Here is an 18,410-nt window from a genome sequence, read left to right on the forward strand (position 1 = left end):
TAGAAGAAGGTCAAAGGTCATTGACTAAAGTATTTATTACAGATTATTTTCCTTGCATTAGTCATCATTTTTCCCCGCTCGTTTCTGTTTTGTTGGTGAGGCCCAGCTACCCTGGAAATCCCAATTTTGCCATTCCCACCTGCTTCCTGCTGCAGTTATGGATTCTCTAATTCTCCTCCAGCTAGTCAAAGTTTGAAGAATGGCATGCTGAAAGGGAGCAGCCCAGTAGTGCTCAGATGCAGGTATTCAGAACGCTACTAATGTCAGGATTTTATGACTGTTTATAGGTCCCTGGCTATTTCACCTCAGTGACAAGCCTCTTTGCTGGGCCCTAGTGCATCGACTACCATTCAGTTGTGTGTGCTCTAATCTACAACAGAGCCCAAGATTCTCAAAACCCCATACTTGCACAGGTTTCAGAGTAGCAGCCGTGTTAGTCTGTATTCGCAAAAAGAAAAGGAGTACTTGTGGCACCTTAGAGACTAACCAATTTGAGCATAAGCTTTCGTGAGCTACAGCTCATTTCATCGGATGCATTCAGTGGAAAATACAGTGGGGATATTTATATACACAGAGAACATGAAACAATGGGTGTTACCATACACACTGTAACGAGAGTGATCACTTAAGATGAGCTATTACCAGCAAGGCGGGGGTGGTGGGGGGAAACCTTTTGTAGCGATAATCACGTTGGGCCATTTCCAGCAGTACAGCCACAGCCTTCAGCTTCAGCAAAGCACTTCTGCACATGCTTAACTTTAAGCACACAAGTAATGCCTCTGAACCCAGTGGAATCACTGAGGTAGCGAACACCTTCAACACAGACTAAGTTCCTCATGTCCATAGCACATACATGTGGTTTGAACTCTCTCGAGGGAATGCTGAGTTTCTTTCCTCTAAGAAACTTTTCCCTCCCACTGAAAAACAGTTAAATGCATGGTTGATAAAAAACCATTTATGTTTTAATAAATTAAAGCTAATACTCCAAATAAAAATCTGTCAAGCAACATCATGCTGTTCAAAATTAATGATTTGTTTTTCAACAGGCAATTAATGGATTCCATTTTCCCCACTGATGCATGAGCATATTCCTCTAACATTAATGGAAGTCATGTACACACACAGATAGATATAGAACTACTAAGCATACATGCAGTATAAATTTTCTTCAGTAAACATAATACAAGGATTCCTGTATACATACAAGCAGTTTCCTCATTCTGTACTTTATTCTAAGAGGCTTCCTAAAATACAGATACAGAACGACGGATTGGAATGATAATAAATAATTTAGCAAAGTAATAGTCTGTTACATATTTAAGGGCTGAAAACGGGTCATGTTTGTAAACAAATCTTTCAGTTTTAAATGTCAAAGCCTGCTTTAGGCTTCCTTTTTATCAAAGAAAGCTCATGGAGTAATAGCTTTGCAATCAAAGTTTCTCAAATTTAAAAACACATATCTAATCACCAAAATATCAAATTATTGATACAAAGTATCAGTTTCATTTAATCTTTTTTTCCCCACAAGGATCGAGATTTCCCAATGTACCATAAAGGTGTAGGCAAAATGTAAAACACATGCTTTATGCTACAGCACTTTATGTCCAAAGAAAAGGAAAGCAGCAATGGAGAGAAGGGATTGGTATATTTGCATTATCTGTCTCTGCGCATATGCGGAGACCAGGGCTGAGGACGCAGCAGGAAGTGTCCAGAATCATCCAAAAGAGTATGGTATAGAGTCACCTTTGAGGTGCAAAAACCCAGGACATCCAGGGTCATCCTGAGCCCATAAAACTAGACAGCTGTCAGTGTGTTCTGAACATCCTTACAGATCTCCTGGGGCAGCTACCTCAAGAAATGGACAATCCTGGGGAAACTTGGACACGTGGCAACCCCCGTGCATTAGCATTATTGAGCATGATCAGTGGGTTTCTTTAAACCAAATAAAAACCATCGTGGGCAAAATGTTCTGCTTGTCTTACATACTCTGCTTGAGGGCTGAGCCAGAGCTTACGGGGAAATATAATAGTAACTAAAAGCCCTAGGGGACTTTGGCTGAAGAAAATCATGTAAGGGAGGTGTGCTAGGTATTAGGCCTGGGTCATCAGAACCTGTGGCACTGTGGCTACAGAGCAAGATCTTCCATTCTGAAGCACAAGCTGAGGAGAGGCAGTCATCTAGTAATAGCAGAGGAAGAATTGCTAGCTAGAAGGATCCACGGACTAGACTTCTGTTTTGCTGACAAGCCAGAAGTATTTGATTCTGGAGAGACTCTTCCAGTCCTATTCCAATTCTATGGGATCCTGGTGATACGCACTACATTATAGGCCACAGTAAAGATGGAGACAATAATTGCTGAAGATGAACCGGGGGAAAAAAGAACAAGTTTATATGAGTGCACTAAAATACAACGTAGAAGTTATGCTAAAATCCTACATTTTTAGCAGCAGCAAAAAGTTTGTGAATGTCTGTATAGGAAGAACATGATGACAGATTCATTATCTAAAAGCCTTTATTTAAAAATTATTTCAGAGTATTTATATTTAATGAAAACAAAGAAAATACTTTAAATGGTTGTTTACTAAGCAAATTGTGTGGTACCACTGGATTAAAAACAAAGGCACTATCTGCTTTTGTAAAAGAAGAAGGTTGATCTTGTTAGGGTGTTAAAGTAGCACTCAGGGAACCCTCGTCTCTGCCGCAGACTTCTTGGGAAAACCAGTAGGGCTGAAGTCTCTAAACCCAACTAGACATTGATTTCATTGCATGGTAGAACTCCCGTAATACATACGCAAAAGGAGAATGAATTAAAGAAGCCTGTGCCCAAAGTCACAAGGAGGAAAGGAGCTGAAGGCCTCCAGGACTCTCTCAAGTCAAAAGACACTGAAAGGTGGAATAGTACATATGGTAGGGATCCTGGGACCAGCACATGGCTGGTGTTTCTTACACAACCACATGAGCCTCAGTGCTTTTGCTTTCATAACCCCCCAAAACTATGCATTTCACTGCAAAAGGTTTGGACAAGCATAGTCCAGAAATGACTCAGTCCTATCAGTCTCCACATACATGCAGAAGCAGGCAGAGAAGTATACTTTTAGAAATGAAAGATGTTACCATGGCCAGAAAAAGATACACACTTGGTGATGGATTTTACATCATGTGCAAAGATAATACCAAGGCAAACATAAGCACATAGTTATAATGCTTAGTTGTGCATTTCTGTACAATCTGTAGCTCCGTATGCATGTACTCAAATTAGGGCTGTCAAGCAATTAAAAAAATTAATCGCAATTAATCACACTGTTAATAATAGAATACAATTTAAATAGTTTTAGATGTTTTCTACATTTTCAAATACACTGATTTCAATTACAACACAGAATACAAAGTGCACAGTGATCACTTTATATTTATTTTTTATTACAAATATTTGCACTGTGAAAAACAAAAGAAACAGTATTTTTCAATTCACCTAGTACAAGTAGTAATGCAATCTCTTTATCATGAAAGTTGAACTTACAAATGTAGAATTATGTACAAAAAATAACTTATTTTTGAATACAATGTAAAACTTTAGAGCCTACAAGTCCACTCAGCATAGCTGGTGTTGCAAGATATTTACGTGCCAGATGTACTAAAGATTCATATGTCCCTTCATGGTTCAACCACTGTCCAGAGGACATACACCCACACTGACGACAGGTTCTACTCGATAACAATTCAAAGCAGTATGGACCGACGCATGTTCATTTTCATCATCTGAGTCAGATGACCCCAGTAGAAGGTTGATTTTCTTTTTTGGTGGTTCGGATTCTGTAGTTTCCGCATCAGAGTGTTGCTCTTTTAAGAGTTCTCAAAGCACGCTCCACACCTCATCCCTCTCAGATTTTGAAAGAAACTTCAGATGCTAAAACTTTGGGTCAAGTGCTGTAGCTATGTTTAGAAATCTCACATTGGTACCTTTTGTGTTTTGTCAAATCTGCAGTGAAAGTGTTCTTAAAATGAACATATGCTGGGTCATCATAAGAGACTGCTATAACATGAAATATATGGCAGAATGTGGGTAAAACAGAGTAGGAGACATACAATACTCCCCCAAGGAGTTCAGTCACAAATGTAATTAATGGCTTTTTTTTTCAAATGAGCATCATCAGCATGGAAGCATGACCTCTGGAATGGTGGTCGAAGCATGAAGGGGCATACGAATGTTTAGCGCATCTGGCACGTAAATACCTTGCAATGCTCGCTACAAAAGTGCCATGTGAATGCCTGTTCTCACTTTCAGGTGACATTGTAAATAAGAAGCGGGAGCAATATTTCCTAAAAATGTAAACAAACTTGTTTGAGTGATTGGCTGAACAAAAAGTAGGACTGAGTGAACTTGTAGGCTCTAAAGTTTCACATTGTTTTGTTTTTGAGTGCAGTTATGTAAAAACAAAAATCTACATTTGTAAGTTGCACTTACACAATAAAGAGATTGCACTACAGTACTTGTATGAGGTGAACTGAAAAATACTATTTCTTTTGATTGCCATTTTTACAGTGCAAATATTTGTAATAAAAAATAATATGAAGTGAGCACGGTCAACTTTGTATTCTGTGTTGTAACTGAAATCAATATATTTTAAAATGCAGAAAAACATCCAAAATATTTAATACATTTCAATTGGGTATTCTATTGTTTAACAGTGTGATTAAAACTGCGATTAATCACAATTAATTTGTTTGAGTTAATCAACTGCAATTAATTGACAGCCCTAACTCAAATCCCTTAATTATTCATGACCGTATTTAACCCCTCCCCAATTTTAATGCAGGCTGTTCCAAGTTGTGGGGAGGGCAGAGTAATGAAGTCTGCACTTTTATGAGGAATTTTCAGCAGCAGGAGATACTGAAAGTTCAGGTAGTGGGTTTAGCTGCTAAAGATAAACTCAGAGCAATCTCACATGTGGCCTTTTGACCATTTACAAAATACATTGTAGGGAAATTATTTAAGTGTTGTGTTCAAATATGGTCTTGGAATGAAAACATTTAAGTCTCATTCTCTTTGTAAGTCTTAGCAAAGTTTTGAAATAATGAACAAATCCAATTGGTTCTTGAAGTAGGCGAGCATGGTAATTTTTTGTCTGCACGCATCAACCTGAAGGTAACTGCTGGTGAATATGCAGTTCAATGCAGTTAATATGCAGTTAAATGCAGGTTCTAAACATATAACCAGCAGGCAATAAACCTATTTATTCTTTATTCATGTTCAAGAAAAAGCTAGCAACTGAAAATTCCAAAATAGTTCAACCAAAATTTTGCTTCGGCCAAATGAAACATTTTGTTCAACCTACACCAAATTCACACAATAGTCAAAGGAAGAGGAGGAAGCAGCTCCCTTATAGCATTCAGCCCAGCAGTTATGGCACTCACTTGGGATGTGACACACCCCAGTTCAACTCCCCCCTCTGCCTGATGTGTAGGAGGGAGCTGAACATGGGTCCCTCACCTACCAGGGGAATGCCGTAACTACTGGTCATTGGGGTAGTCAGGGATGGGAATCTCATGCTCTCCTGTTGAAGCTTTTCAAATCTGTATAAATAATTAGTCACTGGGGCAGGAAGGCTGGAACCTGGGTCTGCCACCTCCCATGTGACTGAAAGCACCCCTGTATTCACACCCGACATATTATTGTAATGGTCTTTGTGCAAAATATACCTTGTGAGGTATCATTTAAAAACTACCAACACAATGGTCATCAATATCCTTCCGTAACGTATGAACAAAATGCGAATTAAGAGTTATGGACAAAATGAAATTATGACTACACTGTGTTTACCAGGCAAGTCTGGAGTGGGAGTAAACCCATTTTTCAAAGACAAATGACAAGCTGACACCTCTAGCCAGTTGTTATCAAAGTTGACTGGCAATCACTTGTCAAGTCGCCATTCTTTGGCCACAAAGGGGAGCAGGAACAAATCAATCTGCATTTTAGCAAACAACAGTATGGATCCTCGTTCACCATGAGTCTCCAGGTCTCCTTTCTCACAGCTGGAATGAACTTTATCTAGAGATAACCCCCAGGAAAATGCATTTCAAAGGGTGACTGGACTATAAAAGTGAGGGGCAAACACACCCCAGGTTCTCGCTCTTTATTACCTAAGACAATGGAACCAGCCCTTTGACTTTGAGGGGAGATTCTGACCTGAGAATTTGGTCAGTCCTGTTGCTGGGAACATATGTTAAGGATTTCACCTTTAATCATATGTAGCTTGTTAAGTTTTTGCTACTAGGAAGCATTTTATCTTTATTATTCTGGTAACTACTGCAGATTTTAATACTTATATTTGTACTCATTTAAAACCTCCCTCTTTGTACTTAAATAAACTTGTTTTATTTTTAATCTAAACTAATCCGCTGTTGTGTTTAAACTGAACTGTTTGGTACCTTCCATTAAAGTAGCCAACTGTTGAATATTGACCCTTTACAGGGGTAATGGACCTTTAATATCCAGACTGTCTAGGAAATGGCTGGACAGTGCAGAACACGTTTTTGGGAAAATTTGGGTCTGGGAGTTTGCTGGGGTCACCCTGCAGGTAGTAACCAAAGCTGCTGGAAGCCAGAGTGTGACTGGTGTGTTGCTGACAGGCTGCTGGGGTCAGAGCTGGTAGACCAGGGCCGCAGCTATACACACACACTCAGGGTGTGACCTGCCTGCTGTTAGGCTGTTTGTGAGTGGCCCTGGTTGGGAGCTACAGCAACGAAGCATTGGGAGGTACCCAAGATTGCAGGGCAGGCGCAACCTCTCACTGGTCTGGATTCCTGCGTCTTCCACCTCCCATGTCAATGGCCTGACCACTAGTCGACAGAGCCATTCTAATTCTCTTATTGGCCCAATGAATAATTATTTATACAAGTAGAACAAGAGATTGAGAGAGGCTTGCCCAGGATATCCCATAGCCCAGTGGCTAGGGCACTCTCCTGACAGTGAGACCCCCAAGTTCGAGTCCCTCCTCCACATCAGGCAGATGGAAGAACTGAACGAGGGTCCTCCCACATCCTGATGAATGCCCTAACCGCTGGGCTAAAGGCTGAAGGGGAGACGGAGGCAGCACATGCTCCCCACCCCCATTTTGTGAATGGTTCTGAAGTCGTCCTGTCCCCCACAAAAAATATTGTCCAAAACCATGTGGCAAATTCACATCTAATTCACGAATAGCTTTGGGTCAACCAAAACTGCATTTTTGGGACAAAGAAACTGTGTGCCTGACAAATTTTGCCCTCCTCTACACAGGACTATGCAAAGCAGTATACAGTTATAAGACTGCACAAAAAACCTTGTATGAATGTACATATGGACAATTGATGCACTAAATTCTGAATGCCTTATGCAATTTTTACTCCCGCAGAGCTTTTTATTTATGGTAGTAAATATGATTTATGTGGCAAGTTAAATTTATGGGATTGATGAAGCAAAAAAGTGGTAAAAAGTGATTAAAATGCTTCCCTCCTCCCTTGCAGATTTACAAAAGAAACTTGCAAACATTTCATATATGTGAGGAAGAGAAATTACATGAGGAAGGAAAGAAAGCAGAGCACCAAATACAAGCAAAATGAAGAGCTAATTCCTTTTCATTCTATGTAAGCATGTATGACATTCAGAGAATCACAAACAAGCCTATGCTGACCACAATAATGTCACAAGGAAATCATATGGAAAACATATTACTTTTAAAACTTATTTGTAAAGAGTCATTGTATATTATAAGAAATATTCATAAAACGGTGCTTTAATTCTCTTCTTGTAATGTTTAAATAAGGAATACAACATCCCACAAAGGCCTTAAAATAATGATTACATGTGACATAGCAAATGTGTCGTCAGCTGAAAATTGCAATTGCTCTCCCACTAGTTTTCTATACCCTTTCTACCTATTTTTAGGCACAAGCAATTTCTGAGCATGCAAATAATTTATGCACACAAATTTGTGTTTCCTGAGACTGTACTGCAAATGCAAATTGTTTGCTTAACTTTACATACTAAATTAGGTCTGCAAGACAAGTCTGTGTTGATATGACTCTCACTGAAAAAAAAAAAATATATGTATAAATGCAACCTCCATGCAAATTAGTAGACACAAATCTGACCAAACAGCCTGCAACAGCTGAACTACCAAAGAATGTATGAGCTTCTTAATTACCTACAGCAACCATTTCTACTAACCAGAATAAAAACTTAAAACCTACAATTAAGTAGTGTTAAATTTAAAAAAAAAAAAAAATTTCTGCTCTCAGCTACATAAAATATCAATATGTGGAATGCTCATTGAAAACATTTTCACTATTAACAACCTTGAAAATGTTCTCAATATTTTTGTTTGTATCATCTTACTATTAAGTTTGTGAATATGTTCATTTGGCATATGTGGACAAAAGCTTAAAGAGCCTGTTGGGTTTGTTTAGGATTTAATATTAAAATAATCATTACAAAATCCAAGAATAGATATGTTTACAGTGAATATTTACATATAAATAGAAATGAAAATAGTTTTTAGTTTGGAATGTTACATTCACCTGTAATATCACAACCTTAACATTGTAATAGTTGTGGTAGTGCATTGGACCCAGAAAGCAAAATAGATTAGTAACTCACTGTAGTAACAAACGTGAAGCTATTTATTTTCACTGCCAAGCATAGGTGCTGACTCCGTGGGTGCTCTGGGGCTGGAGCACCCAGAGGGAAAAATTAGTGGGTGATCTGCACCCACCGGCAGCCAAGCTCCCCTCCCTGTCCCACCTCTCCTCCTCCTCCTCCTCCTCCACCTCCTCCCCTGAGCACACCATGTCCCCGCTCCTCCGACTACCTTCCAGCGCTTCCCGATGCCAAACAGCTGTTTGGCGGCGCTTAGGACTTTCCAGGAGGGAGTGGGGAGGAGCAGGGACGCGGCATGCTCAGGGGAGGAGACGCAGAAGAGGCGGGGATGGGGCGGGGACTTGGGGTAAGGGGGTGGAATGGGGGGCGGGGACTTTGGGGAAGGAGTGGAATGGGGGCAGGGCTAGGGTGGTGCGGGGCGGAGGTAGAGTCGAGCACCCACCGGGAACAGTGGAAGTCGGTGCCTATGCTGCCAAGCTGAGTGAAATACAGGTAGTCAAGAAAGAGCACGAATGGGTAAATACGTATTAAATCTGAAAGAATTTTTAAAGTCTAACAACCTAAAGGTATTAGTAGTAGAAAAAAGCAGGCACCCAAAATATATATTTTAACTTAATAAAACATCGTACTGTTACAAACACTAACCTCTTTATATGCAGAGCATAGATACATTACGTTTATATTTGATAAGATTTATTATGGTTATTTGTCATATACTAATAAGAATCTTTTCATGGTGAAGAGGACTTCAAATCTTCATCATGAAAAATTTCATGATGGTATATGGCAAAGATGAATAAGACGACGACTTCAAAACAAAACAAACAAAACAAAAAAAACCCCAAAAAACCCCAAAATCTCCATGATAGCTAGTCCGAAGCCCAGTTGAAACAGGAGAAGGGTTGGTGTCAGATTGGCGGCTAGACATGAAAACTCACCATAAAACTGACACTACGAGTCCTCAGATGAATCAAGAAAATGAGGGGGTATTCTAGAAACAACGCACAGTTCCCTTTGAGTTCTGAGGATAGAGAGGCCTTTTGATGCGGTTAACACAAGGAAGAAGATGGCAACTTCAAATGAAAGGGCAAATTCTTTCCACTATACCATGAAAACACAAAGGCTGAAGACAGAAGTTTTCTGCTCCAATTGTGACTCCTGTACAAACTCCCCCAGAGATGCTGCTCCATGTGTTTTCTACAAGCAGGGGAACCGAGGTGTTTTCCAGCCCAGCTCTTTGGGTCGAAGTGTCTGTGTGCACAAACCCAGTAATCCACAAAAACACAGACATGCTATTCCAACATGCAGATACCTACATGTATCACAGTAATGCAGGACCACTGCAGTTAAAATATGGGCACACATTAATACTACTTTGTAGCACATATGTCTGTTTGGAGGGCATTTTTACAAGGAGGCAGAATTTGGCCCAAACTGGTCCCATCAGAAAATAGACTAATGAACCTAATAGATTTCCATCATAAATCATGCAAATAGATTATTTTCCAAGCAAGAATGTGTAAAATATCTCCCTGGGTTAAGATATTTTCCTACATATATGATATGATATCTGTAACGTATTTTCAGTAACTTAAATTAAACAAACCATTACCTGCTGGAATAAAGCAGAGTTCCATCACGTTGATACTGTTCATCTACATACAAAGAAGAAGAAGAAATAGTGGTTGCTAAGGAAGCTGCTTCAAATAGAGATGGAGTGCTTGGCACTAAATCCGGACGGTGCCGTGAACCTAATACTGTATAGGAGAAAATACATATGTTTCACTGTATATTCATTTTTAAAAATCTCATTTTTAATACAACTATCAGGGAAGTTTATGTTACTCCTGGGGAAATTCTGCTCCCAAATAATTAAAAATTATGTGCACGATATTTTAAAATTCTGCATATTTTATTTGTCAAAATAACAATCACAACAGTTTCAATTATTTTGGTAATTTATTTCAAAATACCTGTCGGCAAGTATGTCTAACAGTACAGACAACAAAAAAGATTCAGGAAATGTTTTTTGATAAATAGTTTCCTTACTAGGCATATTAATACAGAACTAAGTAATAGATCATTTAAACTCCAATACAGAAATATATTTCCTGCACCCCTCAGAAGCAGTGCAAAGGCTTGGGGGAGCCAGGGGTAATGGAGGAAATGAGGGAGAGCGAAGTAATTACTCAGAAGGAGCCTGGGAGTGAACCTGGAAGATTGCTGGGTGTGGGAAGTATGGAAGAGCTTTTTTGATAGGGTGCGGGGGGAAGGGATTGTTAGCGAGTTCGGGAGCCTCCCCCTTGCAGACCCTGGCTGACCGCCAGCCTCTCCCATTCAGTCAGACACATCTGCCCCTGTCCCCATGTGTCCCTGCACCCCCACTACCGTTCAGTCCTGGTTTAGTGCTGTCCCTCCACTAGCTCCCACACCCCAGTCTGTCCCCCCACTAGCGCTTCTGAACCCCAGTCTATGTGACCCCCCGACAGCAGCCCCATGTGCCCCCCTGTCTTCATCCCCCCCCATATCCTGTGCCTCCTCACCTGGCTTTGTGGGCAAGGCACTGTGAGTAAGGGAGCCACTGCTGGCTGCCCTCTCTTCTGGTGCCACAACAGCCCCTGGTGGGCAAAAGGTGTAATTGCAGCATCTCCCTGGCAGAATCTATTTTCTGCGGGGTGGCGGGTGGGGTCTGCAAGGGACATGAATTCTGCATGTGCACAGTGGTGTAGAATTCCCCCAGGCGTATTATGTTATAACCTATCAGTATCTAAACAACGCACAAGCACACAGTATAACAATACTAATTTTCCAGAAGCAATCTAACACGTTTAACTAATGAGATTAATAGTTAATAAGATCTAGTCAGTGATGCAGGCACACTTCCACACATGTAAGCCTCTTTAAAACCAAGAACATGCTTATGCAGCTAGCTAAGACATTTAGCACAATCTAGGTTCTCTATTTTGAACAACTGTGGCACTGATACCCAGGTTAGCCATTCCAAAATATTACCTTCTTCATCAAGGCTGGAAAAGCTTTGTCCTTCAGTAAGCATGTCATGCTTTTCATCCTTCCATTCTTGGCTAACAGCAGACACAATTTCTTGTGATGTTGCCTTTAGGGCTGCAATGGAACTGCATCGTCTCTTGGAAGGAGAGGACTTTAGAGCTGCATTAAGAAAAAAGTGTAATGAACAAAGCTGGTGAATTATAGTGTTTTATTCATCTTTCACAGACTACATATAGTTTTACTAACTACAAACCCCTTTCTAAATGCAGATCAAGAATAAATCTAGATAAGAACATTTTAACATATACCAGTTTTATTCTACAGAGTCCATATTAGACATTGTGTCTCAAAGTCTGAATTGCGGTTTTATGGTCTTAGGGCCAAAAAGACTACTGCCTGTTAATTGCTTTTGACATTTTCTACACTGCAAGTCATAACTTGAGTATCTGCCTGTAAAAGTCAGAGAAAAAGAACAGAATGCAGGATAATGAAAGGAAGGAAGAGAACCCCTAAAGAGGATGCCATAGGCAATGGCTATGCTAACGCTGAACTGGCCTATGCCTAACACTGTCCCGGATTATCACAATTTTGTCTGTTTAAAAGGCCAGGTAAACTCTTGTTCTGTGCATTGAACACTGGGGTGTTACACTGTAAAAGCATATAGACAGAGCTGTGGTTAAGACACTGGAGTGAGACTGCTCTCCTACTGTACAAACAAGTTTTTCTTCCTGCTGTGATCTCCCTGCATTGCAAAGTGAACAATGGAACTCAAACTTCCATGGATCTACAATGGTGAGCACCAGAATTCAGTCTGTCCTGTCTCATGACTGCCAAAATATTTCCTTCCAAGGCCCCTGATTGAAAAGGCCCCCTAATCTCCCATCCATTTCCCAAGCCATCCTCCCAAAATGAGCTACTGACATTGCTAGAGCTCCAAAGCACTATGTTCATACAAATAAATAATAAATAATCACTGAAGTCTTTTAGGAGTCCCACAAGCCTTACTTCTTCACACAGGATGCCACAAGACCAAGTGCCAGAAAGAAGCTTCCTTTAGATGGTGAGGTTGCTGCCTTTACAGTGTTTACAGCCTCTGCTACCCTGAAAAGCTCAGGGCTGAAACTTTGATCCTCATCCATGGGGAACTTCATTGCACTGCCATTAGGATTGCCGGGATGGCCAGTTGACAGCATTCCCAATGCACAATTATTTTAGAAAAGCTACCTGTCCTAATGGAAGCATATTAATAGAATCTCAGGATTAGCTGGAAGCGAAAGGAGAGCAGGGTAATATGAGAGACCATTACCATAGAACGCAGCAGAACCTCTGATCAACAAGGGACCCAGCAGAGGGACCAGAGGATTGAAAGTTTTTAAAGACATTCTCAGAGGAAGCTAGCAGCCTTACATAATTTGGCTAAATAGGACATTCTGAATTCTTTATTTTGCAAAAAAAATGAAAATGTCCTTAAAACCTTTAATATACAAGTAGATACACAGTCTTGTGTCAAGAGCAAACCATGAAAAGAACCATCAGATACATCATGTTAGAACTTTAGATATGATTAGTTTTGAAGAGCAAGAAAGAAGACAGAAAACTATAACTAAGAAGATTGAGCCCAAAAAGGGATAGAAGGCAAATACTCAGAGTCTTTCAACCTAGTCACCAACAATATATGGTCTTCCTGGGAATAAGACAGGAGCAGACTGAGAACAAACCAAAGTCCAAGAGTAGCCCAACTAGTAACCAAACAAAAATTAATATTCCAAGCATAGTTACACTAAAGGCATTGTCATGGAACAGTATTGTTTCCTTTCCCTATGGCTAATCAGGTTACATTACCTCAGATATATTAGCTTACATTTCCCCCATGCTGAATCACATTTTATTATTCTCATTGTCTAGATCCCTTTGTCAGGAGAAGGGCTTTTAATTGTGCATTTTCCCAGCAACTCACAAAACAGAGCCCTGATTTGAGCTGTTAGGTACTCCCATTAATGTATGATAAAGGGCACAGAATTTCATGAGTTCAGTCAGATCATCATCCACATTTGGATCTTTCCAAGAATAATTTTTGAATTCTGGTCTGCTGGAGAATAATACTATTGTCTTTAGATCAAATGTAGATGAATAAAGGCCAGTACAATGTGAAAAATATTGACTTCCAGTCTGGAATTTTTAATGAAAATAAAACCTGAATTGAACTTTTGATGGAAAGAGCCAGTAAAATCATAGCTTGCTAGAATCAGATTTTACCAGATAATCTCTTTATCTCATAATTAGCTAGTGACTGTCCAATTTTCATCTGTAATTGTTTACAACCAAAATGGCTTTAATATTATGTAAATCTAAATCTTCTTGAGGACACAATTACAAGTGAAAAGCTTATTTAACTCAAAGAATTTAAAAAAGGTATCTGACATTTTCAGCGCTACCATACCTAAGGTTAGTGTGAAAAACTTTAAGGGCCAAATCTTCAAAAGTGACCTTTAATTTTGCTCTGTTTTTTTCCCCTTCAATACCCAAAAGATAGTGAATTAAAACTACATTCAAAAGTAGAGGCATGGTATGGCCCCTTTGAAAACATGGGGCATGTTGGCTCCTTAAGCCTCTCAACAGCCCACACTATGAGTAAAGATTTAGACAAGACTGCCACTAGAAGAAAGGAAGACTGATGCTAATCCCATTTGCTAGACACGGTCCAACCTGCCCCCTTATGAAGCATAGGCCCCAGGTAAATAGTAGTATATGATCATGTAATTAAACATTATAATATAAATGCAGAGTTAAGGCTGTACCCACAACCTCAACTTAAGCATTTCCTAACTTTTGAGTGCTTCCATTTGCTGCCTTAGCATTCTTTTAAACATATTATGCCATAAAAACAAACAACTGCTTCTCTGCATTTCTTCAGCTCATTCTAAGGATTACAGAGAACTTTGTAAACCAGAATCAACTAAACATCCCAAGACCCCTGTGTGCTGAGGAAGTACCTTTTCCCCCATTTACTAATGAGGTATCAGAAGGCTAAGTTACTTGCTCGTGGTCATACAGTAAGTCTGTGACTGAGTAGAACTCTGATTCCAATTCCTGTGCTTCAACCATACAACTACTCCTTCCCTTTTATGTATTACTAATGGTTACTTATGTTATAGTAACAACCACCTGCAGTGATAAAAATTGGGCCCTATTGGGCTAGGCATTGTGTAAGCAGAAGGTAGACATGATCCCAGTCCCAACCAGCAAGACCAGTCTTCTTCATGTATACCTTGTCACACTCCTATAAAAATGCTTTTCAACTTTCTTATTAGCATGGATTGGATTTGGACATTAGTAAATATCATTAGAGTTGCAAGACAGCGAAGAGAAAAATCAACTATTTATTTATAAAACCCAACTGAGGGGCCTGGTTGCTCTCTTTCACATATAGCACAGTCTTGAAGTGAATAATTTTAAAGGAAAATTCAGGTATTATATTGTAGCTCTGGCCCAAAATTTAGATTCCGATCACGTGTACCCACATGAGTATTAAAAAACCTAACAAGAGAAATGTTTTCATGAAATTACATTTTGAAAATATTTCAAGGGGTTTTTTTGTTTTTTTTTTATAAAAGCCCTTCAGTACTTAAAAACAGAAACTTGAAAAGAACCAGCTTAATTTCACTGCCTAAGCTAAATGAAGTGCAAGAAGCAAATAAGCAGTACATGTAGGGCTTCTGTTTTGGGGGTTTAATAATTTCATATTTCTGGATTTATTTTTAGTGTATTTTGAGTTTTATGTAGATGTCCAAAAATTGGAGATTTTCAGGGCTTTCTCTGCATATACTGTAATGAGCAATGTATATGATAGACTTTATAGCATATACTACTATAATGAATAATTTCTTTGTAATGTTCACTTGTGCACTTTAATGTAGTGCTGTTTCAAAGAGCACCATGTTATAGCATACGGAGAAACCTTTAGTGCACACCAGGAGGGTTTACATGGACCAATTAACGCACAACACATTAGAGCACTTTAGAAATCACACGCCTCATAGTTCGCCTTACTGCTCTGTGTAGACAAGCCCTTAGTTACAAGTAACCATTTCTGGTGGTTATTGGATAAACACCTCTCTAATTTTTTTTCTTGGGGTATTTTATCAATGTTTATTAGTTAAAGCCAAAAAATCAGAAGCCCTGAGTAGAAGAATTTCAAAAGATCTTAATTGAAAACGAATCGAAACCTTAATTGAAACCTGTTTTTGGTTACAAACATAATGCATAAATATTGTACAAGAATTAATGTTGAGTTCAAACCAAATGTACAGTAATAGTAATACATTAATATAAAAATTATTTCAATGAATTCTTAGAAAATCATCAAAGTCAAGGACTGCATTATTTTATGGGCTCAATGTTCAGTATGGCTTACCAGGAATAAGGGTTTAATAGAATCTATATTAATTTAACCAAATTTGAATACATGGAGGTCAGACAGCAAAATTTTTCTTAACAAATCATGTTCTGAATTTTGATGACCCAGCAACCCAGACTGAGTACGCATAACCCAAGGGCCAGACTGTCCCTCCCAAGCAGTGCTTAATTTGTAATGAAAGAGGTGTGGGGACTCAAGCAATTTTTTTACTCTCATAACTGACATAGCAAGTCTAAAGGTGTTGGGGCTATGAACAGCTAAGCCTAGAGGTGCCAGGTCTCAGTCCTGGCATAAAGTAAGCCCTGCCTCCAGGGTTAAAAGTTGTGGAAGGGCACTTTTTGCTTGTAAATCTCCATAAGGAGATTCCTCCAAGATTCTCCTGCATCATCCTGTTTACTCAACCCTTTCCTCTATGTGGAAAGCCCTTTGCAGGGCCCAGGGGGGTGGTGTCCAAGAGGCGTCATCCATGTGAGGATCTAATTAGGGAGAATCTAGGTTTAAGATCTTAGTAGCAACTTTGGAACAACATATGCCTTAGGAAATAATTATAGCATATGTCTTTTTAGCTTGTGTAACAGGGAGATCTATCCTCTTCAAGGAGCAGTGGGGATTGGAACCATCCAACGTGTTTCATGACATTGCCTCTTTAAGGAATAGGTGTTTAAAGGAGCAGTGGACAAGCTTGGAGAATCGGAGCCAGAGGGTAATCAGGGAGCTACCTCCTGAACAGGATAAAAACCCAGCTAGTATTTGACTACAGGAGATAGAAGAGGTTCTGTGAAGCGGGGTTGGAACCCAGATACCAGTAGGCCTGGGAAGCCTGCTTGAGTCGGTACCCAGCCCCATGCAGGACGGCTGAGGAATCGCTTACCCAGGGGTTCAGATTTGAGACTCCAGGGAGGAGGGTCGGATGAGGCCTGTGGAAAAGACTGTCCAGAGAAGTCATGGTTTACAGTGTGACTGAGCTCCCTGCCTCACAAGTAACTGGAGGAGAAAACTGGGAACCTGAAGACCTGCTGTACCCTATTTGGCAGGGCTGTGGAACTATGGCAATATTAATTTGTTCTTCTCTTTATGCAGCACAATTTGGAATCAAGAAACAAAATATCTCAGTTATTTCTCAAAAACTTTTACTGAAAACCAGCTTCCCACACCCAAATGGAAGGTAATTACTGGAATGTTATTTGTTCTACTCTAACTTTCTAGGTCTTCCTAGTTTCACTTCTTGTCTGGTTAGAGAGGAATGGGCTCTCACATCTTTTACTTTTGAATGTTATAGATACTCCTGCTCTTTTAAGTCAGAGAATCTAGTGCCATTTCAGTGGGTAGGGATGAAGGTGATAAATGTGGTTAATAAACCGTCCAGCAACATTTTAAATTTAATTCAGCAGAGAGTTTCATTGCTGCCTGCACTACTGGTGGCCCTCTCTGGTTACACAGATCTTTGTATCCTTATTGAAGTATTTTTGTAATCTTTTGGTGGTGCTTTCTCATTTCTGCCCAACTAACTTCTAGTGACGTGCCCATTAATCTTGAAATGAGTTAGATGATTAAAGAAAGGCGAAATGAAGAGAAAAAAAGTTGAAATAGGATTTTAATCACAAAGAGGAGAGAATTTAATAATTTAGACACCTCCATCTTTCCAGATTCTCAAACCCTAAAGCACAACAGAAAAGGAATCGGAGAAGGTCCATCCTTACCAAATTTGTCAGATTTAGGGCCCAATCCTTCAATCTTCATTTATGTGACTTAGATACATTCAAGTCAATGGGACTACTCATGTGAACAAGGGCTGCAGGATAGGGTGTTACCTATTAGCTTTAAATGTCCCTGACATTTAAAAATAAATCACAAATGTCCTAATTCCAAAGATATAGGGAAAGCTCCTATTGGCTTCAATGATCAGAAGGGTTTGGGCTCTTAGTATTTGTAAAGTGATGTGAGACCCCTAAATGAAAGGTACTATTCTACAGGAGTGTAAAACACTACAAAAGTACAGAGTATGAAGTTATCCCAAGGGCTTAAAATGACAAACCCTTACCTTGAACTTTTTTGAAAACCCTCGAACTCATGAACTTTAAAAACCTGTCTGCATAAAAACTTGGTCTGTGGACTGAAACAGTGTCCTAAAAAGACAGAAAAGACCTTAAAGTTACACTCTTCATATGCAATTCAAGATGATATGTGCAAGAGAAAAACCTGACACGTTTTGGGTAAGTTATATCATGCCCTGTTTGGGAATTCATGCAAGGAGATCTAGGATTTTACCTTCTCAGAGGTTACTGTGTAATTACTACACCCCTCTGCCACCCATTTTCTTTCACTGTAATCTTGACAAAAGATCGGTCT

At 39.5% G+C, this 18,410-nt stretch overlaps 1 protein-coding gene across 7 annotated transcripts in view; it reads right to left on the bottom strand.

Moving 5' to 3' along the window:
• Nucleotides 1-18,410, bottom strand: part of PIP5K1B (phosphatidylinositol-4-phosphate 5-kinase type 1 beta) — a 167,491-nt gene that overhangs the window by 32,886 nt on the left and 116,195 nt on the right. For all 7 annotated transcript variants that reach the window (XM_084628257.1, XM_084628253.1, XM_084628254.1 and 4 more), the window contains 3 exons: nucleotides 18,103-18,187; nucleotides 11,648-11,803; nucleotides 10,248-10,392 (listed from right to left, as the gene is read on the bottom strand). In XM_084628257.1, the coding sequence (XP_084484383.1) occupies nucleotides 10,248-10,392; nucleotides 11,648-11,803; nucleotides 18,103-18,187 (386 nt within the window). The remainder of the gene's footprint in view (nucleotides 1-10,247; nucleotides 10,393-11,647; nucleotides 11,804-18,102; nucleotides 18,188-18,410) is intronic.

Source organism: Lepidochelys olivacea, assembly GCF_965140295.1.
Source record: "Lepidochelys olivacea isolate rLepOli2 genome assembly, chromosome: 5".
NCBI lineage: Eukaryota > Metazoa > Chordata > Testudines > Cheloniidae > Lepidochelys > Lepidochelys olivacea.